Raw genomic sequence first — 22,563 nt, 5'->3', positions numbered from 1 at the left:
ACCACCTCCTGCTGCCCATGGCCACCTCCCGGTGCCCGTGACCACCTCCTGCTGCCCGTGGCTACCTCCCAGTGCCCGTGGCCATCACATGGTGCCCATGACCATCTCCTGCTGCCCATGACCACCTCCTGGTACCCGTGGCCACCTCCCGGTGCCCCTGACCACCTTCCCCCGGCGGTACCCACCCGCAGCCCGTGCTGGGCGCATCTCCCCGTGCCACCCCCTGCCGTTTCCCCTCCGGGGGTGGGGGGGGGCCGGTCCGGTCCCTCCCGCCGCCCGCGCGCGTCGCCGCGGACGAGCCCACGCGGGAGGCGCGCGGGGGGCGGGCAGGCGCGCGGCCGGCGCGGGGCGCGCGCGGCTCGGCTCGGCTCGGCTCGGAGCGGCGCGGAGCGGAGCGGGCGGCGGGGGAAGATGGAGGGAGCCTCCTTCGGAGCCGGCCGGGCGGGGGGCGCCGTCGACCCCCTGGATTTCCTCAAGCAGCCGCAGACCATCCTCCGCGTGACGGCCTGGGTAAGGCGGCGGGGGGGGCGCAGCGCGCCGTGGCCGCGCACCGGGCGGCACCGCGCACCTTGCAGCTCTTTCCTGCACCTTGCAGCTCCTTCTTGCACCTTGCGGCCCCTTCTTGCACCTTGCAGCTCATTCTTGCACCTCGCAGCCCCTTCTTGCACCTCGCAGCCCCTTGCAGCACGCAGCCCCTTCTTGCACCTTGCAGCCCCCTCTTGCGCCTTGCGGCCCCTCGCAGCACGCAGCCGGCGGGTGCCGAGCTGTGCCCGTTGTGCCCAGCGAGCCAGGCACCGGGCACCCTCACGCGAGGGGCAGCCACGCGCGGCGTGGGGCCGGCCAGCGCCCACGGGGGGCTGCGGGGTGCTCCTCGGGAGCAGGGCAGGGCACAGCGGGTGGGCGCTGCCACAGCTCCTCAACGCTTGTGTCGCTGGTGCTTGAGCAAAGCCTACAGAACGGGGTGTAAATCAGGAAGCAGAGGACATTTTCCTTCCTTCCTCGCTCTGCGTGTGAGAGAGAGAAGAAATCCCACGGCCAGCCTTGCCCAGCTGCCCCCGTTCTTCTAGCGTGTCATGGTTTTTGGCTGTTCCCCGTGCATGTATGTGTTGTACCGCACAGCAGGGAGGCAGGAGGTGGGCTAAGCCATGCAGCCGCCCAGCGAAGGCTCTGCCCGTTGACGCTCCATGAATAAGCAACCCGGAAAGCTGCGCAGGGGAGCTCGCGGGAGCTGTGCTGCCAGGCTGCCGGGGCTTAACGGCAGCCCTGAGCCACCTCCCTGCAATGCCTGGCTTTTAGCTGCCAAAAATCTGCGAGTGTACACGGCCAGCGAGCTCTGCGATGCCTGCCCCTTCCCAAAAGCCCCCCGCAGGGAGGCTCTGCCCAGCCCTCACCATGGCCAGCTCCTGGTTCTGGTGCTCCGAGGCTGGGGGAGAGCAGAGCCCCTGGAGGCTCGTCCATGCTCATGCATGGAGGCCCTCGCCCGCTGGCTCTGTGTCACCTTCAGCAGTGCCAAATGTGTACAGCGAGCGAAGGAAAGGTGTGAGGGGAGGTGCTGCCCCCCTGCTGCCATCCTCCAGCCCCCACAACGGGCATTTGGGGCTCCCTGGGGTGCCTCCGGCCAAGGCCGCGAGCAGCACGACATGGAAGCATGTGCCTACCTTGAAGCACATGAGCAATTCCAGCTGCAATCACATGCTGGAAGTTAAACCACACGCTTAAATGTTTTGCTGGATCGGAGCCAGCTTTCAGAAGGACTCCACTGCTGGGGGAAGGTGGAGGCTGGTTGTGGATCTGGAGTTCCCAGGCCTCGGACAGGTGCGATGCTTGGCACAGGGTTTGGGTGGCACATGGTGCCAGGTGTTTCCCGAAGTGTCACGTTGGTCTGGAAAACTTGGTTGGGATCCACTGGGATCCTCTGCGTGGCAAAGCGTTGGCAATGGTGTTGGTTTTGGGCATGGCCAGCTAAATTGTTGACCATGTTGTTGATGGTGAGTTTGGCTCCTCTCGAAATAAAGCTGCCACCACCCACCCAGGGAGCTCACTGTCCTCGTACAGTGGGGATTGGACCCTGCTGGGAAACAGGAACAGAATATGGGAGGTGAGCTGAAAATCTCAGCTTAGAAAACCTTCACGCATGGATTTGCTGGCTGGTTTACTCAGTAGAGAAGCCATTCGTTTCCTAGGTTCACCAGGAGGCTGAGAAAAGCGAGTGGTTAGGACTACAGAAGTGCATCACCCCTGGTCAGTGAAGGGCCCGTTGGCTTGGATGAACATCACGTTCCTGGGACTACACCCGGGTAATCGTGGCATTCAGTCAGCTCCAAAACCCACTGAGCTCATGGGGATTTTTTTGCTCTTTCCAGTTAATTGTGCATCAGGCCCAGGAAGCTCACGCTAAAAGCCACTCGCACCACATTTCCCAGGTCTCACATTTGGTGGCAGATCTGTCAGGGACCCTCCTCCCTCGCTGCTCCAGCGTGGGGGTCCGGAGTCCCCGGCTGGCCTTGGCTTGGCTGTTGCAGGCTGCAACCTGTCGTAAAGCAGCTCAGCGTTTGTGGCTCCTTCCCAGCCCAGCAGGGACATTGGTCAGCACGAGCTGTGAGCTCAGTGCCGGTTTCCATCCCTCCTGCTTGTGTGGCTCTCATTTTTTCTTGCTTTGTAAAGCAAAGTGCGCCCAGACTCTTTTTGCTTTGCTGCTCGTGCCAGATGAAACCCACGGCCCGTTTTAAGATGGAGAGCTTGGACAGGCGGCAGCCAAAACACTACAAAACCATGTCGGTCTGTGAGACCTCGCTGCCTTTCTGGTCTGCCCCGAAACTCCTCCTTGCTGGGCTGGGGAGCGTGGCGGCGTGTGGTGAGGGCTGCCTGCTGCTTATCACACCCCGCTGCGGCCAGGATGGGTGGCACGGCCCCACAGCCACCGCGATGCTCCTTTATTATTTGCAGAACAAACAGAAACCTCGCCGGTCTGGCAGCCGCGGGGAAGGCGAGCTGCCTGTGCTCACATCTGCAGCCTCTGAGGTTCTTCAGAAGCCCCTTGGCTGAGGCCGGACTGAATGTAGGTGTTGGGGCAGGTTTTATTCATGCGATTCTCCTTCCTGTTGTTTGCTGTTGTGGTTTTTAAAGCGTGTTTAACCCGTGTCGTTGGACCAAACCTTGGAGACTTGACCCTGGCCGCCTCGTAGGATGTTCCTTTGGAGCGAGGAGGAGGGAGCTGCTGTGGCTCCTTGGGGATGTGCTGGTTTGGGTGGCAGTGTGGGGAAAGGAGGGCCCCTGGCTGGGACCAGCCATCGTACCTAGTGCCCATCCAGCTGATGGTCATCGGTGGGGTTTCACCGATGGGGACCCAGCTCCATTTTGTGACTCCTGCAGTTGCTTTGGGGCCGCAGGTTGAGCCCTCGTGCTGGCAAACAACAGAGGCAGTCGGGGGTGAGCGGTGACTTCGGTTTAGAAATCCCCCAAATCAAGTTTTGGTGAAAGGGGATTCCGATTGTGCCTCATCTAGCAACCTTTCCATGACATATATAGTAATTCTGAATATCTGAAGGAAAAAAACCCACAAAACTCTCCTGGCATGAGCTGGAAAGAACCATTGAACAGTTCCTCATTCATCTCTTCCCCCTCTGCCTGATGCAGTTTGTCAGATGAAGATGTGATCACTCTTGTGGTTTCCTTTTTAGCCATTTTTTGCACGGCAAAACAAACGCGATATTCACTGAGGATGCCTGCAGAATCATGAGTTCCCTTCCCTGTAACTACCACTGCTATCTATACGTCTGAGCAGTCGTGCTGCTTTTAAGGGGAATTCACAAAATCGGAGTGGTTTGGGCTGGCAGCTGCCTCGCGCTGTCCGGTGGGGCCTTTTCCTCTCGTTTCTTAAAGTTGAATGAATTTTTAGTTCATCACCCGTACGCTAACAGCTTTTCCTGTGCAGTGTTTTATCTCATTGGGCACAGCCTTTGTTGGCTTTTCCTTAAGTTAAACTTAAGTTTTAAGGGTGAAACCTTTATTAGGGGACTGACCTACGGCAGCCAAACCTGATCACCTGGCAAGGGCGCAGCAGCAGGGTGGAAATCCCCGTGCCCTTTGGTATGTGGCAGTCAGCTCTCAGGTCCAGAGGTTGCTGCTGCTCACATCCAGGAAGGTCTTCTTGGGCTTGGCTCTGCACAGGTCTGGGTCTCAGTCCGTCACAGGGCAAATCATTGCCTTTCAGCAAGGCAGAGGTGCTTTGCTGAGGTGTGACTTTGGCAAGGGACGTGTCAGGTGGTTCGGTGGGTGAGGAGGAGGTGGTGGGGTGCCCCCTTTGGGGTGCCCTGCTCCCACACACGGCCCACTTTGTGGAGTCGTGAAGCTCCCTTTCTGATACCTTGCCTGTTCCAAGCGTGCTGCCGAGGCAGCCGGAGGAGCTGCTTGTTGTACCCAGCAGGGCTGAGAACCTCCCGAGGGACATTGGCAAGGAACACCCAGTGTTCCCAGGGCTGCACGCTCTGGATAGCCTTCAGGGGTTCAGACACGTGAGGTCTCGTGGCTCTTTGAGAGGAGATGCGGGGCTGGGCTGGCTCTTAGGGAGCCCGCGGCGATGCTGAGAGTCATTTTGTGATCTTAGCTGCTCGGGGTTTGGTCTGGGCTTGGCTGCTTTTCAGCAAGGTCACCAGATTTCCGCCTTCATTCTCTTTCTGTGGGCTGTAGATTAAAGGCAGAACTTAAAATTAACATTCTTGTTAATGGAATTAAACAGAATTTTCACCACAACTGAGCTTAAAATGCTACTAAATCTCTGTGTTCCTGTTACCACTGGTTCCGAATGCTGCTGGTTTGATGTCTGCTCAGATGGCATCACTAGATTAGGTGCTTTGAATGGACGCTGTGTTTCAGCCAGCGTCTCTTGCCACGTTACAGAAGGTAATTCAGTAAAAATCGGTCATGTGGCCGTCGATACGCATCCTCCACAGGCTGATTAGCCCGTCAGACGCGTCCATAAACCTATTAGGGCCAGCATCACGCTATCCGGTCCTGTGCCAGAAACTGCGTCAGGTCTTTCCTTTGTGGTCATATCCCCGCTCCTTGGGGGAGCTCTGGCGGTGCTCACAGCAGCTCTCGGTCTTCACACTCTGCAATAAATTACACAGATCTGTGCTGGAAACTTCCCTGGGACTGATTGTAAAGATAAACTGGGGGGGCACGGGACCTGGTTCCCCCAGAATTTGAGCATGGCGGGTGCTGAAGGCACCTGGCACTCTCCCAAGGGTACAGCCCATCTCTGAGCTTAACCAAGGCTTAACCAAGGCTTATGGAAATGCTCAGAGCTGGGCAGGATTTGGCCTGTGCTGGTGTGACCATAGCTGGCTTCCCTTCTTGTCAGCTCTCCCTCCTTGCTGGCTGGGTGGGGGTTCGAGGAGCAGAGGGGGCTGCAGGAGGCCAGCACATGGCATCTGCTTCTCCCTGGAGCTCTTCGTGTGGGAAGGGATCACCCAGAGGCTGGTGCAGGCTCTCTGTCCATTTGGGTTGTGCCTAGCACCATCGATAGAGAGCTACAGCAGAGCGAATTAGGGACGGATTATTTTTCCTCATGCGTTACATTCCCTGGATGTTGACATTAGCAGTTGCTTGCGTGTGTAATCAAGGCAAGGTTTTGCAGTCTCCTACAACCCCACACCTTCTGGTAATGTTTTTTATAGGTCCCAAATCGAAGCGCAGTGCATCAGCAGTGGAAACATCTCACCTTAAAATGGCTGACAGCTCACACACTGAAGCTTTTTCAGCTTGTGCTCTCGTGGTTTTCAGGCTTTCAGTTTTCCTTGCGATGACTGTGCTCAGATTGTCAGGTCTCCTTAAGCACATTTTAGGTGCCTTGGTGACAAAAAGCTAAAAGCAACCTGGAAGAAGGGTGTGCAGGTCCTGTGATCCATCAGCCTCAAGCCCTGGGAGGGGACGTGGATCTGCAAAGCACAAGGACAGAACCAAGCCAGGACAGCCTGGTGAGCCACTCGCTTCCAGATGGCAAAAATCTGGTGCACACAAGGCAGCCGTGGGTCTCAGCTTCATGCACACCTGAAATAGTGCCTTGATGCCTGCTGCAGGGCTGGTGCTGATGCCCCAGCTCCCTTGCACTGGCTGTGGGGCTGGCCAAAGCATGGCACGGCCGAGCAAACTTCCTCCTGCCCTCTCAGGCTCCTCCTTTCCTTTTTTTGGGGAAAGAGTGAGGTGTCATTTGGTCTGCTGCCCGAGTGTCTGTGCTGCCCGCTGCCAGCTCGCTGTGCACGGTCACCTCCCTGCCCCAGAGCCCCCTTGGGGGCATCCACCACTGGCACCGAGCATCGGTCACCAGCCCCTGCACGTGGCAGCAGCTGCCAGCGAGGATGAATTGGGCTCTGGTTGGGTGAGTGGGGAAAAGGGAGGTGGGCAGGTGAGCTAGGAAAGCGGGCGTGATGTGCATCTGGGTCCACTGCTTTGGATATCGAAACCAACGAGACCCCCAGCCGAAAGCACGGTTACCTGGAAGCTCTGGGGGGGAGCCTTTCATGCGGGGGTGGCTGAAGGTATCCAGCCTTCTCCTGGGTTTTGCATCAGCTCACCCAGCGGGAGCAAAATTTGCTGCTCTTTGTTGTTCAGCTGGACAGCGGAGTGGCTCAGGTGAAGGTTTGGGAGCTTTGTAACATGGGAGATGTGGAAAGGGGGCTTGGGGTGCGTGGGTCTGTGCAGCCCATGCCCCCATGCTGTGGGTGCTGCTCTGCCTGGTCGCTGGCACCCCCTGGGCACCGGGGCTGGGGTCCAGCTGAGACGTGGGAGGTGCAGGGTGCCTCTGGAGAGCTGGGATCCTGCCTCCCTGCTCAGACCCATAAAATTCCACTCGCTGTGGAGAGTCTGACCGTGTCTTTTCTCTCCCAGGTCTCTGATGAACTGGTTATGGGCTTGAGCAAATGAGGTTTGCAGAGGTAGTTGGGAAATGACACTTGTTTGTCGTGATCTTCAGAAAATTCGTAGGGGTTTCATTTTCTCCCACCTACCCACATTTCCTCAAAACTCCTTTTTTAACCCCCACACAGAAAAACATCACCAAATCTATTCTCATTAAAATGTTTTACCAGCACCAGTTGTTTTTCCAAGAAACACTCTAAAATTTCAATCATGGGGGGAGGGGGAGAAAACAACACGGAAAGACTTGTTTTCACTGAAAAGCATGTTTTGACAGGACTATTTCAGCCAGTGCTGATGTTTTGAGTACATCTATCAAATGTGTGCACTTGAAATTCGTTCCTATTTTGGCCTCCCGAAAAGGGCTGCGTGTCCTCTGGATGCCATGGGCTTGCTGCCTCCTGAGCGGCTCTCTCCACCACGTCCCTGCAAGCCCCTCAGCTGGCCGGGGCTGCTGGAGCTTCAGCCCCTTCCCTGCTGTCTGTCTGAGTCCCTCGCATCACCCAGCTGCAAGGAGGATGCGTTTCTTTGCATTGAGCTAAGCGAAATGTCTGCTCTTACCATCGCCAGTGACCGTCGTGCTTGCAGCAGTCCCAGGAGTGCCGCACGCACCCCAGGCACCTTTTGGCTTTTGGGCTTCTTCTCGGAGCTCTCTGTGCATCGTCCTTTGGCAGAGCCTGGTACAAACCTGTACTGGTCGTAGCTGCAGCGTGGGATTTGCCTTCTCCTCACCCGGCACACCAGGGCTGTGCGGGCAGCACCAGCACCACAGGCAGGCACAGCCCCTCCGCATCACCCACCCATGCGGAGAGCCCCCGGGGGGCGTTGGAAAGCATGAAGGAGTAGTCCAGGGAGGGCTGTTAATCCTGGGAGGACTAAGTAAAACACTTATCTGAGAAGCTGAGTACAAGTTCACTGGCCTGCCAGAGAAATAATCCAGTGGAATCAGAGGTTCTCAATTATTCATGTTTTCCAGAATCACATTATTTCTTCCAGGGCCTGTTTTATAAATGCTGCTGCTATTTCTGATGGTAAATAACAATTTTGCATTATTTATGAACAGATTTTCTTACAACTGCTGATATTACAGCTGCTGCCAAAGCGCTGGGAAAATTATTATTACTGTTTGTTGTTGTTTCTTTCTTACAATGCGGCCCTCTTGTTCTTCGCATGATGATGTGCCCGGCGCGGTGAGACAGCCGAGCTCCGTTAAGTGCAGCACTAACGAGGAACAGGGCAAATGCAGGCAGTGACACAGGTTAGCACAGAGCTCACGGCTGGATAGGGGAAAGGACCCTGGACACAGGTTAAATTTGAAGATGGGGGAATGCTCAGCAGGCTTGGGGTGCTGGGGTGGCTGTTTGCATGAGCTCTCATGCACCTAGGAGAGGATGTTCTCCAGAGACTATTTCTGCTGTTTCTGCTCGTCGTTTGTTTCAGATGACACCCTACAGAGAAAGAAAACACCCCGCACCAATCCCTCGTATCTTAGGACTGCATTCTCTTGTAGATCTGCTGCCTTGTTGTCCCCTCCAGTCTGGGGGACAGTTAGTGGAGATGGTCCAAGGCAGGTTTGCTAGTGAGACTCTTGCATTTGTAAGTAGCTTCAGTGAGAACAGCCTCTCTCAGCTTCACCCGAGCCCTGGGAGGAAGCAGAGGAGAGGGAAGAAGGGCTGTCTGGATGAAATGCTTCAGGGCAGTCAGGTGTGAGACATCTGGCCGGTGCTTGGGAGAAAATGTATGTCACAGCATTACGCTAAGGTGTGCTGGGAGCTTTCTGGAGGGTTTCCTTGTGGTCGATTCCGCTCCCTTCCACCCCAGCTTTGCTAGCACTACCCGCTGGCAGCGGGGGTGGCTGTTCGGTGAGGCATCAGGCACGCAGAGTGACTTTGCACAGGCCACAGGCTGCAGGTTATCAGGTGGCTGTGCGGCTGCTGCCACTGTCTGCTGCCTGTCTCGGTCTCGTGCACTCAGGACTGTGCTGGTACTGCAAAAAGCAGTGGGGCTGCCAGAGCAGGAGCTGTGCCCCAGGACCCTACCTGCTGCCGGTAGGCTCGCCGGAGGAGCGCATGGTCTCTCTGCCTGCAGACGTGGCCTCCGGCTGTGTCCTGTGAGCCAGCAGGGCTTGGAGGCATGCAGGGATCCCATGGGCTGCTGCTGGCAGCAAGTGACGAGATCAGAGATGCACAGCGTGGTGCAAAGGCGTCTGCAGGTCTCGCTGCCTGCCTTGCTCTGAGCCCAGCAAGCGAAACAGCAGCGGCGCTTCCTGGGCTGTGACAGAGCAGGCTCCAGAGCGAGCTGATATATGGCTGGTCCCGGGGTTCTGCTTGCTGCCTTTGGTTTGGGAGGGATCGGGGAATTACCTGAGCGTGCAGCACTGTGAGTGGTGCTAACTGCCCCTGTGCTGCGGCCCCGCTCCTTCCTGCGGCTGGGATGTCAGACAGCCCGCTGGGTGCCGGGCTCAGGGCAGCTGCATCTCCCCACCCCTGTGAGTTGTGGCTCTGCAGCCCTGCCGGGGAGCAGATCCCCTCCAGGGGACCAGGACAGCAACATCAGCCCACAACCATGCTTCTGGCTCTGCCACAGGTCCCAGCAGTGAGTGTCAGGACCATGGCAGCCACCAGCAAGCCCTCTTCCCTGCTGTCCTTAACAGGGCTGGAACTGGGTCACTGGATAATGGGTGCAGGCACTGCATCCTTCAGCCCCTGCTAAGCCATGCATAAGATTGCCCCGTTTTTTGCATGGCAGCACGGCTACAACCTCTTACTCCATCCCGCAGCAGCCAGGTGAGCTGCTCCCTGTGCCCCCAAGCTACTCCCCATGCCCCAGAGCTGCTTCCCATATTATCCCTGAGCTGCTCCCCATATCCCCGACCTGCTCCCCGTGTCCCCAAGCTGCTCCCCACACCCTCATGCAGCCCTGCCCCTCCAGCAGGCGCTCAGTCCTTCCCAGGGCCAGCCTGCTGAGCAGCTCAATTATCCTCTGTAACTTCATTTCTCTCCGCTCCGCAGTTACACAAGGGGGTTTATTGAGCACAGCCTGACAGCGCAGAGCAGCACAAGCAGAAAGCCTGTGCAGAGACCTGCCTGGCCAATCTGTTTATTTTTTCCTCCCCAGCCTGTCTGGAGAATAGCATCTCTTAAAATACACTGCCAGCCAAGCCACCGAAAGGCAAACAGGCTGGCAGCAGTGCAAGACCAAGATGCCATCCATCGGCACATTGCTTAGGGCCACCAAGAGGCTGTGGGTAGGAACGTGGTCTGGTGGGGGACCCAGGTGGTCTGTAAGGTCCCTTCCCACCCAGGCCGGTCTGTGATTCTCTGCTCTGCCTAACAAATGCCCCGTTGCCATGGAGTCAAATGCGGGGCCGCATCCAATTAGGGTGCTGTTGGAAAACAGTTAAATGTAAACAGCTGAAGTTGCATTTTCCCCTTCGTTCCGCAGATCTTCTCCATCGTGGTGTTTGGCTCCATTGTGAACGAGTGCTATGTGAACAAGGACAGCCAGTCCCCCGAGCTGCTCTGCATCTTCAACGAGAACGAGAGTGCCTGCAGTTACGGCATCGCCATCGGCATCATCTCCTTCTTTGGCTGCATCTTCTTCTTCGTCGTGGACCTCCAGTTCCAGCAGATCAGCAGCGTGAAGGACCGCAAGCGGGCCGTGCTGCTGGACCTCGGCTTTTCAGGTACAACCCTGGCTGTGCTGTGCTCAGCGGGACAGTGCTGGCACCGTGGGGTGTGTGGGGTCATCGCTGTGCCCTGCAGCTCCACGCCTGAACCCTCCTCTCCTCCCATGGCGTGGCACAGCTCGTGTGCCTCGGTCGGGGAGAAGAGAAGTGGCAGAAGGGCTGTCCCATAGTGGAGAGCTCAGGGGCAGCAGTGAGGTGGTGCCTTGGGGTCAGAGGGGTCTTCTGCAGCCGGGGATGTTTGCTGAGCTGGGATGTGTGAGGCCACCCAGGGAAGCAGGGCTTGGTGGTCACATCCCAGAGAGCAGACGGGGCATTTTGCCCTCCCACGTCTCCTGTTTCTGGCTCAAACAACTGTTGTTTCATCAGCTGCATCTGGGTCTGTTTTCACTGTATGCGTGTGTGTTTCTGAACAAAGCAGAAGCGTGCTTCTACAGCGGGAGCTGAGATACCACTGCAGTCCCTCGCCGCCTCCAGCACTGGGGCTTGCAGGTGGCTCTGGGTCTCCAAGGGCTGCCACAGATCTTCTGGGCTGTCCTGAGCCCCTTGGCCTGGGGCTCAGCCGTGTGAACATGAGCGGGCAGGATGTGTTGTGCCAGTAGAGGCCATCCTCCGCTTGGCTGCTCTGGGAGTTTTCTGGCTGAGTTTGCAGCTGATGTGCTCGATTTCCAGGCTCTCGTGTTAGCGAAGTCTGAAGGTGATTTATCCAGCGCGAGCAGAGCTGATGGCTCTCTGGTCCCAGATGGAAACATCCGTCATCGCCTCCCTGCTCCTGCCTGTTGTTAAGGCTGTCCTCTCCTTGCTGGAAAGCTGATTGCCATGGTGTTAGCGCTCCGGCGGCCAGCCCTTGTTAGGTGATATTTACAGCCCCTTCCGTGGGGCTCGGTGCCTGCAACCCTTCAGTTCCAATGGGAAGGGAACATCCCCATCCATCTCCTGCCAGGCTGTGCGTGTCTCGCTCTGAGGCTGCGATCCTCCCCTGCCTTTCTCCTTGTAAGAGCCGCGCTCTCCCCTGCAAGGCGTGCGTGAAATGGTCCCGGTTCAGTCTCTGCCTCATTCCTCTGCGCTTGCCACACGTTGTGTGCGTGTTCGTGGGCTCAGCAGCAAGCTGCAGAAGACGGGCTTCTGCCCTACAGAGCTTCTGTCCCACGGGTATTGCTCTGCTCTTGGCTGCAGCGTTGCACCCGGGGTCTGTCCTGGTCAGTCAACCCCGTCCACAGCCTCCAAACGCTGCTGTGCTGCCAGCGGTGACTTTTTACTGGGACCAGGGATCAGTGTGCATGCTCTGGGTGCATCATGTCAGCTGCGTGTGAACTTTCTCCTCCCTTGGGCCTTTCCCTCTTTAGGCTTCTTGGTAAAAAAAACAGGTAAATCACTTCCTTGCTGGCAGGAGACCCATTTAGATGCAGGTTGTGCCACTGGGAGGGCTCTGGGAGTGGCAGCACCCTGCTGGGTCGGCCAGTCTGCTCCTTCCCCTCCCCAGCTAAGCTCCCAAATCAGGCAGATTGAAGCAGCAGTGCCAGCTGTCAGCACACAGTGCTCGGTGTGCCAAACACCCTCCTGCTGTGGGGGCTTCCACTGGGAGGTGTCAGGGTGGGGTCATGCCTGCTGCCTCTTATCCCGTTCCTATTTCCGTGCCTTCACTTTTCTAAAATGACGGCTGTCCCCAACCTTCCTTACTGCTGTAGCCTGAACACCCACTCGCCCAGAAACGCCGGGCAGGTGGTTGCTGCCAGAAGCAGAGCTGTGCCAGCACGCGGTGCCCGCATGGTTGCAGGGGCTGCAGCCACCGTGCCCACCTGCGCTGCCTCCAGCACCCAGGGCATCCAGCTGCTGGGTTCGGCGTCCTCAGAGCCAATCTGTGCGGCTCAGAGTGCAAAGTCTGAGAGTAATTTGCATTAACCATCTCTGTGTTAATCCCTAGGGACCTTGTGGGACTATCTTAGGCTGTCCGCTTCCTTTTCTCCCTCCCCACCTCTTGATTTCCTCTTACCTCCTTGCCACTGTGTCATCCTCCCTGCATGTAACCTCAGCATTACTGCACGCTTTAATATAAAAGCTGAGAATCCATTTGGGAAATAAGAGGGTGAGGAGCATGCTGGGGTAAGAGGGAACATTGCAGATCAGGCAGCGAGTGGGCGGGATGAGAAAAGAAAGTCCTCGTCCCTTCGCCTGGATCGCCCCGGTGCCTGCTGCCGGCTGTTATATGGCAGCTGCTGCCTGTGCGGGCCGTGGGGGAGTTACAGTGCGACCCCACAGCTTTATTTCGCTGGAGGGAAGAAGGGCTTGTGTGTCGGATCAGTGCTAGATTGGAGGGATCACCCCGAGACCTGTGCTGCTCCTCCCTGGCTGTGCAAGGAGCATGAATGTTACAAGGTGCCCGAGTTATGGGGCTGTCCCTGCAGCGGGGTGCCCCAATGGGGCAAGGGGAGCTGCGTCTGCTGCAGCCCCTGGAGCCCCCTGGAAGGGAGCGCTGGGCACGGGCAGGACCACCACGGCCACGGTGCTGTGCAAGTGGTGTTTGGGGCTTGCTCTTCCAGCTGCTCCTGTAGATGTGCGCTTGCTTGGAACCAGGCTGTAATTATGGCTGTAACGTATCTTTCCTGGTGTTTGCACTCTGTTGTCTGCAGAGCCTAAAACTGTAATTATCTACTGGCTCCTACACTTCTTCCTGGTGCTCTCCTTCCCCCCAGCACTCAGGAGGGTGCAGAGCTGCAGAGCTCCTCCAGTGCACGGGTCCCCTGGGAGTCAGGACGGGTGCCTGCGGCCACAACAATCCCCTGCCAGCTCAGCCCCTTTCTTCTCAGGGCTGTACATTTCCAAACACCCACTTCCACCCGGTCCTGTGAATACACCAGAGCTGGGTCTAGGTGCCACCGAGCTGGGGGAGCTGCCTGGCCCCTCTATGGGATGTGACCGTGGAAGTCGTGGGATGGTGACAGTCCCGGCCTGCACCACCAGGAGCAGAGCAGCGGCACCAGGACGGCCCTGCCTGTGCCTCTCAGGAGCAGTTGTGGTCCTGGAACATGATTCAGGGCGTTGGGAGCAAAGTCTCATCTCACAGGAGTGCTAACAGAGGGTGAACGCAATCACAAATGGAAACGGTGCTGGCACAGAAATGAAACCAGCCCTTCCTGGAGCCCCTGGGAAGGCAGGGTGCACACAGGCTGTGTCAGCCCTCCGAGGGGCCTTCGAGGGCTGTACTGTGCCCACTGGGTCCTTCTGGCCCAGGCCCTCCTGGCCTTTGCTCCCCAAACACCCCGAGGTTGCAGAGCTGTGGCAGCCCCCTGTGGGACGCTGTCTCCTGCACTGGGACCTGCTGGGGCCACCCTGCTCGCCACATGCTGGCCACCCTGTCTGTGTCCCAGGCCATATCTCAGGCAGGAATCTTCCCATGTCCACATTTTGGAGAGAATCTGATTCCTTAATGGGTGCCAACTGCCAGTAAAGCCTGATTATAACAGACCTGGAGGACTTGAAGGCATGTGTGGCCTTTGGAGAACAAGCCCCTGAAGTCCCGTTTGTTGCTGAGGACAAGGGGATCATCCCAAAACTAAAAATGTGTCCGCAGAGATCTGGGGTAGCGGACGTTAGCCACGTTCTGCAAAAAGAGGCTGTTTTGTTAGTCTGTGACTTGGAAAAGGAAAGTTTGGGTGATCCTGGCTGGAGGGTGTTGTTGCTGTGAGGGCAGGTCAGCATCTCAGGCAGGGCTGGGCTGGCCAGAGCTGGTCAGGAAGCCCCAGGTCCGATGGTGTAAGAGGAGGAAACGAGGGCTGTGTTCTCCTGAACCGCAGTGAGGAGCAAATTCTGTCTACAAGGCAACGTACACGCTAAGCCCTGTAAATCTTGCAACGTATTTGGATACGCGCATGCATTTTTTATCATTCTTAAAAACAACTGGCAAGATGAAGGAGAATAAAGGCAGCTCCTTTCCTCCCCCTGCAGCCAGCCTGTGCTTTGCAGCCGGCTGCCCCACGGGGCCGGCAGTGCGGCTGCTCATACTGATGTCCATAATCCTTGGGAAGATGCCTGGTAGCTCAGCACCCTGCTTGCCGGGGCCCAGATCCCTGCCTGTGCTGTCCCCCAAAATCGGCACATGGGGTGAGCTTTGTGCTGGGGGCGCTCAGGAAGGCTGGAGGCCCTTAAAACAGCATCGTGAAAGGCTCCAGGTTTTGCAGCTCCTCCTTCCAGCACTGGAAAGCATCACTGCTGGTTACAGCGTGTGCTTGTGGCTTGCTTTATACTGTTGTGAGCTCCTTGGCATCAGGCACTGCTGTTGGCTGGTGATTAAATTAGGGGAGCTGCAGCCCTATCTTGCTCAGCCAGCCTTGGTTCCAGTAAGAAATAATCAGCAGAGCGTTTTTGCTCAATCCCCCCGAGCCCAGCAGGGCTGGAAGCAGGAGCACAGTCAGCGGAGGGCAGCAGCGAAGAGCAGAGCTGCCTCCTGCCTGGCATCCGTGCACCTCCACGGCTCGGCGGCTCCTGCCATGCTGCAGAGCCACTCTCCAGCCTTTTTTTTTTTTTTTTTTTTTTTTTCTGGTGGTTGTAAATCAGCCTCTTCTAAAATAGATCTCTTTGGACCACTCCACAGGCCGAGGTACCCAAGATTGTTGTCGCTACTTGAAAATCTGGGTGGCAGTGTTTGGTCGTCAGCACGCAGATCACTAGGGTCTGGCAGCAGAGGTCCTTGCCCTTACTGTGGGCAGTAACAGCACTGACCAGCTCTGTTCTCTTTTAGGTTTCTTGTCCTTCCTGTGGTTTGTAGCCTTCTGCTTCCTAGCAAACCAGTGGCAACGGACGAAAATGGGCAAAGGGGCTTTGCAAGGAGCAGACGCTGCCCGGGCAGCAATCGCCTTTTCCTTCTTCTCCATCGCTGGCTGGGTGAGTTCAGCTTCTGGATTTTTAATAAATCCTATCCTGATTTTTTCATAAATCCTATCTTTATCCAGAGGTACAGCATGGCAGCCTGGCACCAGGGCATCATGGTGTGAGCACTGCCTCCTGCTGTCACTGCCAGGGTCTGAGCCCCGTACTGGGCAGACACCAGTCAGTAGCTGGGCGTTGTGCTGGTGAATATTCACCATGGCACAAATGTCATGTTTGCAGAAGAAACGGCCCAACTCAGAGCTCAGCTGGGGAGAGGAGAAATGAAACCTGCTGTGGGCTCAGCGCTGAGCTGGAAGGAGGAATTTGGGGCATGGTTTGGAGAAGTGAATCCTGATGGGCCAGTGTGGAAGTAACCTGCAGTCCCTCCCCCTGCCCCTCTGCAGAAAGGTGAAACTTGTGGTTCCTTACTGGGAAGCACCAGCTCTGTTCCCCTCTCCCCGGGGAATTCCAAACTTCCCCTTCTCCTGCCACTGGAAAGTTGCATTTCCATCGAAAACACGTTGCTGGCCATGAGCTGCCCTCATTTCAGGGCCTTGGTAGAGCCCCAGGGCCTTGTTCAGACCGTGGTTTGAAGCAAATGAGTCCCCAGGAGAGGTTTGCCACAACGAGCCTGTCCCACGGGACTGCGGGGGATTTGGGCAGCCCGCAGGCTCAGCAGCTCAGCCCCGGGGGACACCGGGCTGGGTGCTCCTCTGCCCTCCCCAGGAGGACTGAGTGCTGGGATGGGGGCTGCTGGGACCCCCTGTGCACACCTTTCGGGCTCTGTGTGTCCCACATCATGTCCCATGATGACCATGGGAAGTAGAGGGACGCCTGCCAGAGGGTGCGTGGCCCCGCAGCAGCCCCGTGGGGGTCCCTCACCTGCAGCCGCCAGCCCCTGCCTGTGCCCGCAGTGCCTGCGCCTCCTGGGCTCAGCACCTGCTGGTGGAGCTGGGGCTGGGGCCAGGGAAAATAACCCGTGCTTGCCAGAGGGCCATGTGTGGAGGAGCAGGGGGAGGCCCCTGGGTCATTTCCACCCCCGCTCAGGCTGTTTGCAGGCAGAGGGCACGCGAGATGTGCGCTAATTCCGTAGTGCCTTAAAAGAACTGGAGCAAAAGCCTGCCTGAGCCTTTCCAGCAGCAGCAGCCTGCTTCCAGTTACTCGCCAGTTTTACGGCTCCCCACTCTGTTATTATCCAAATATATCTCCTTTAATCCCAGCTCCCCTGCAGCTCTTAGCCACGGGCTGATCCAATTGCTGGGTTGCCGCACTGCCTGCTCAGTGCAGCTGCTGCCAAGGGAGCCACCCTGCCCGCCCCACAGCATCCATGCACTGCCCCATCCCACAGCATCCATCCACTGCCCCAACAGGCTGGGGGCTGGCAGTGAGGGCTGCTCCTGGGCTGCTCCCACCCACCGGCAGCAGGGAGGGCTGGGGGACACCCAGTCCCCACCCGCAGCAGCCCCTCCACGTGCCTGGTGAGCTCGTGCTCCTCTCCCTGGGGCCAGAAAGTCGGGTGCTCTGCCCGATCCATGTGTGGTGCACAGCCTGCCGGCAGCATTTGCGGTGGCTGGGAGCTGTTCCTGCTTAGTGCAGGCAGTTTTTTTTTTTTTTTCCCTGAGTCTGTCATTTATAAACTAATTGAATTGTTAATGAAACCGCCTGAAATAAAAGCAACGCGGTGCTCTCGCAGCTCTGCTGCTTGCTTTTCCCACGATTTGCGACCTGAATACCTGCAACCTGGGAGAGGGCGAGGGAGTCTCTGCAGGACTGACCTATTTCCTTGGCCTGGGACCCAACAGCGGGGAGCTGGAGGGCTGCGTGCTGGGGAAAGCAGGGTCCTGGTCATGGTGCTGCGCTCACCCCAACCCTCTCCATCCCTCGGCAGGTCGCGCTGGCAGTGAAGGCGCTGCAGAGATACCGCCTGGGGACTGACATGTCGCTCTTTGCCACTGACCAGTTCACGGCTGACCCCAACGCCTCGTACCCCGGGTACCCCACCGGCAGCGGCATCGAGAGCACAGAGACCTACCAGAGCCCCCCGTTCACCGAGACCTCAGACGCCAACCCGAAAGGTTACCAAGTGCCAGCATACTGAGGGGCGAGGGTGCCATGCGGCCGTGTACAGATTGAGCACGTCCTACGGTGCAGTACAGTTAACCGGTTGATTGCAAATGTATTCAGTACCATTTCCTTAATGTGGCAAGTCAGTGCTGGGTTCCTTACTATTAGCTAGTTGTGCAGTGAATTCTGTACAGTGGTATTGGTTCTTGTCTTACCTGTCCAAGGGTTTTATAAAAGCAGTGTTCCCTCTAAGTCAGAAGGCAGGAAGGTCGCTACCGCAGGTGGCAAAAGACAAATAAGTACCTGCTCTGAGGCTCGTTTTAACAGCAGGCAATGGGCGCCGGGTTCCAGTGAGTGCCTAGGAAAGCCAACAATACCTTCTCCTGTTAGAAAACACAGTAGCTGATGAGTTGATATTTATCTCGTTCTTCCAGAGCTAACACAGAACTGGTCTCGTTGCAGCGAGCGCTGGGGCGGCCGGCCCCGGGCTGGGCCCGCTGCTGGGAGCTGCTGCGGGGCTTTCGTGTACAGCGCAAAAGCAGAGCCCAAGGAAAGTGCCAAATTCACAAAGATATAAGCGGTGTCTGTGTTAACTTTTGTTTGTATATAGTTACTGTACAAAAACTAACCACGACAACCAAACAGGTGTTTCAAACGTAGTTTAGGATGCAAGCAGCACGGGGGTGGAGGCACAGAGGTTTGGGGTTTGTGTTGGTTCTCCAAACGGCTTCTGTGCTTCAACACGGGTCTGGCTGAGGGCATGAAAAGTTGCTGTTTGCAACTCGCTTTGGAAAACAGTTCAGCAATAGTTGTCTGCTAATTAGAAATAGGCTTGTACCAGTGGAAAATCTGGCGTGTTACAGTTCCACTTCTTCATCGGGGGTTGTTAAAGTTTGCAAATTTACAAGTAGTTACCGATTGGCGATACTGAACACTTACTCACTCTCAAACTCCGAGTTGCCATCACAAAAGGTGTGGGTGTCTCAGTGACTCAAAGTCTAAGTCAATTAGGAAGCAGCATACAACGTGTATTTTTGTACAGGGAGCAACCACCATCTGTCGTAATCTGCAGCAAAAACCTCAGGTGTGAACGTGTGCTTGGCACTGCGGGCTCCGGCAATGCGGAATTCAAAGGGAGCACTGAAAAGGCTCCCTAGGCTCTAAAGTCCATCCCGGGGGCGCACGCAGCCCATGTTTGCACATAGCAGCAGAATGCAGCTCACGAAAACGTGCCCAGGACAGAGGCTGAGTTTTGGTTTCCAGCTGCAGAATTACAGCCTTGGCTAAACCAAGGAAATACGAAAATCCAGTAGAGCCTCGTCAGCAACCTGGTGGCTTTCAGGCACCGGGGTGCAGGGGGCAGGGAGCTGAGCTGCTTGCTGCTAGGATTGAAGCAGAGTTGGAAATCCACCGCCTCGGTGGAAGCTCTGCCCTCAGCAGCCCCAGCTCTCCTGGCTCGCAGTGCCTGGCTGCTGGGGAGGGAGGTTTTGCCTTGCTGCTTTATGCTGGCAGACGTCGTGTGTTGCCTTCTGACCTCCTGACAAGCAATAGTTAAGGGACTGCCACAGCTGTTCTTGTAGCAAAAAAAAAATAATAATAATCCAGCAGTTTTTTGTCATCATCATTAACACAGCTCATTTCTGCTGCAAAATTGCAAATAAATGCATTAATTAATAAGCAGCAAACCTCATCACAGGCAGTCATTATCAGTGACAAAACGCATAACTTGAACCCCCTGCTAGTTAGGTCAGCTCAACATGTGCATTCGCAGCGAATGCTGCCATTACTGGATCCGGACCTTCACGCTCGCTGGGCAGCACCCAGCGCTGCGGAGCCGTGCTGGGTTTTCTCTCCCAGCACCTCCCAGCTCAGACACTTCTCCTGCAGGGCCGTAGTGACACGGGGACCTGGCAGCCCACAGCGGTTTCCACCGTGGCTTCTCTCTCTGATGCCAGCACCAGAGGCTGCGCATCTCCCTGCCCTGCACCTCTGCACCCACTTTTTAACTCTAAGGTGTTATAAAAGAGCCTCGCCTGCTGCCTGCAGAGCTGCCCTCAGCAGCGAGGATGCCAGAGGGAGAGCAGGAGGATGGCGCAGTGCCTGGCCTGAGTGTCTCCTGCCCGGCTGATGCGAGAAGGGTGACCCAGGGGCATCTGCACTTGGCCTGTGCCAGTCAGGCGGTGAGAAAGCCGTGCACGAAGTAGACCAGGGACATCCAAACACCAGTACAGTATAAGCCTAAATTCATTATGTGACCCCCCCCCTGCGATTTTTCTAGAGCCAGTCTTGCTGACAAAAAAAAAAGGCAAAAGATTTTAATACAGGGTACAGTAGAACTGTAGCAATATTTTCCTTAGAGGGAACACTGAAATTTTAGCAGCACAAACAGTACTTGTGTTAATATTTTAGCAAAATTATAATCAATTTAAATGTTTAAATTGATTGTATGTGAGATAATGTTTGTTCGGTACATTGTATTTTTTCTAACTATATAACTGTTCCAGAGTTTCCTTGTAACCGTAAAGAACTAAAGTTCTGTCTGACTGCGAGAAGTGTCCTGATCAGTGGTGTAAACGTGCTGAATATTACAACATCTGAATGTACGCACCCCAGGCCTACATTGCATTTCTTTCCTTTCCACCCCTTCCACCCGCTGGCAGTGGGGCACAGGATGGCTGCGCACCCCCCACGCACCCCCACGCTGCCACTGACCTGAGAGCAGCTGTGCCACAGGTACCACAACAGCACAACTGCGACTCCATCCCTGGGCCAGGCACGGTTGTTCTTCTCAAGGTCAGCTTCTTTTTACAGTCATTGCTCCCTGAAATTCATTAGCAAATGGCGCTTGGCGCTGTGTGTGCAAGGCCCTGGATGTGCTGTGCTCAGAGAGGAGGAGGAAGAGGTTTGGGCACCTGGGCAGGTTCCCGGCAGGGATGAGGCAGAGCAGATTGCTCCTCGAGTGAACTGGAGCTGGGAATGACATCCTTGGTCCAGCCACACCAATGCCACCTGGAGAAACCTTCACTTGCCTCCCGCGTGGTGCCGCTGGGAAGGAGCCTTCTGCTGCAGAGAGGAGCCAGCAGCTCTCCTGCGGCCGCAGGGTGGGCGCTGCCCTGCTTCCGTGGCACGAGGGCGGGCAGCAAGCTGGGCAGGCATCCCACGATTGATGTATTTTTTCCAGGCAACAGCGATGAGTTCACTCCCGAACAGTCGCCCCTCAGGCTGCGTCAGCCAGACAGGATGGGAAAAAATGTAATTAATGTGGCACTGCAACACCTAAGACACACATGCCTTGGAAACAGCATTCACCCACCTTGAAAGCAAAAACATGTTCTGTTTTGTTGGCAAGACTGTTGATGAACTCCTGTGTAACTCCCTGTCCCCCAGTGACAGCAGGGGAGCCCACACGGCCCTGCTGAATTAAAACATGCTTAATTAAAGGAAGCGTGAGGCACCGGCCCTTACCCTGGACAATGTTGGTGCATTACCAGTGGTACCAAATCCTGTTTCCAAGCTCTCTGTGAGACCCCGCAGTGTCCCCGCTAGCCGTTCGCTGTGTTAGTGGTACCGTTATAGTGTCAGTGACTTGTCAGGCAGACCAGTGTGTGCAGGTACGGACCGTAACTAAATATAACCTTATGGGCTCATGGTTAGAGAATTGCTAGATCCCTCGGTGTAACGCCTATAGTATCTTCCTCGAGGTTTGAGTATTCTTAACATCAGTCTTCACACTTCTTTCACCTGCTTTTTCTCCCTGTGGATTCACTGTGGTAGACAGTAGCTGCTTTCCTCGTATCTATCCACACCAAGTCTTAAAAGCATGCCTGAATTTTGCTGTGAATTCGTGCCATGCCAGCTGCTACCCTCATGCTGTTCCTGCAAGCTGTTTAATATATTCTCTGTTCTAGAGATCTCCAGAAGCCCAGCAGCTAACTCAAGCTTGCAGAGGGCAGGACTGTGCTGCTCTCGGGCTAGCGTGCCAAAAGCTTCTACATAGTGTTAGCATTGAATTTGGGTGTAAAGAAGAGAATCTGAACAATCCTGTAGCTTTCCTGGAGATTTATTCTACAAGGTCATCTTGCTCCAGGAGGTTCTGTTGTGACAACACAGATATTTCTCATTGCTGAAGTTAAACACATCGTGAGGGGTTTTTTGTTTTTATGAACTTATAGTTTAAGCACATTAAGAGTATATGAAAGAAAGATGTTAATTGGAAATTGTTCCCAACATTTTAAGCTATTCCTAGGAAGATGGAAGCTTTGCTTAACTGATACTTAGCAAAAACATCTCCCCCCAACCGCATGCTTCTAAATCTCATACAGTTTAAGTCACGTCTGTGAGCAGTTGGATTTTACTTGCTGTTTTGCCAAGGCACTTTGTAAGATGAGTTTCCTGTCAGGCAAATTGCAGGTAGCTACACAACAGCACTGGGAATTAGTTCATACTACAACAGTAACAGTTACTGCATTTTTTCCATCACCCAGCCATTCTTTACTGGGGTATCAGTACCCATCTCTCTCCCCAGCCAGCACTGTCCCCTCCAAGCACATATGGCTGGCTCTTTCTTTGTTCTGCCTGCTGCAGCTATGAGATCATTTAAACAGAATTAAACCAACTGCAGTCATTGTCTATTCATTAGTAAAATCACATCATTACTTATGTGGAATCAGTATTTCTCTCTATAAAAGCTACTGTATATATTTGCAGACTTCCTTTCCGCCTTGTTTTCCTAAAGTGCAGCAGATGGATGTAGCTCCACTCTGTTTTATTCATAGTACTTTCCTAGATTGCATTTTGAAGCTGTGTGTCAGAAGACCCTCCCCGCCACCAGTGAGGCTCAGAAAAGACCTTCACTGTATCGACTTGAAACCCAAGTTCAGCTGCCTGTATTTTGTTGCAATATGCATTTAAACCTCAGATTCTTTACAAGTTTTAATAACAAACTGATACCAAATGTGGTTTGCAGATTTCAGTTTTTTGCAGATACCTCCGTATAAGCAGACCGCTTCAAAGAGTTGCAGTTGTCACTAATC

At 55.5% G+C, this 22,563-nt stretch overlaps 1 protein-coding gene across 1 annotated transcript; it reads left to right on the top strand.

Annotated features, from left to right (window-relative positions):
• Positions 1-374: 374 nt before the first annotated feature.
• SYNGR3 (synaptogyrin 3) lies at positions 375-20,137 on the top strand. The gene is made up of 4 exons (XM_032197825.1): positions 375-510; positions 10,360-10,600; positions 15,339-15,481; positions 17,355-20,137. Exons 1-4 carry the CDS (start codon positions 412-414, stop codon positions 17,562-17,564), a joined length of 693 nt encoding a protein of 230 aa, XP_032053716.1. The 5' UTR covers positions 375-411; the 3' UTR covers positions 17,565-20,137.
• Positions 20,138-22,563: the final 2,426 nt, after the last annotated feature.

Source organism: Aythya fuligula, chromosome 15, assembly GCF_009819795.1.
Source record: "Aythya fuligula isolate bAytFul2 chromosome 15, bAytFul2.pri, whole genome shotgun sequence".
Lineage (NCBI taxonomy): Eukaryota > Metazoa > Chordata > Aves > Anseriformes > Anatidae > Aythya > Aythya fuligula.
This window is presented reverse-complemented; position numbering and strand designations above follow the sequence as displayed.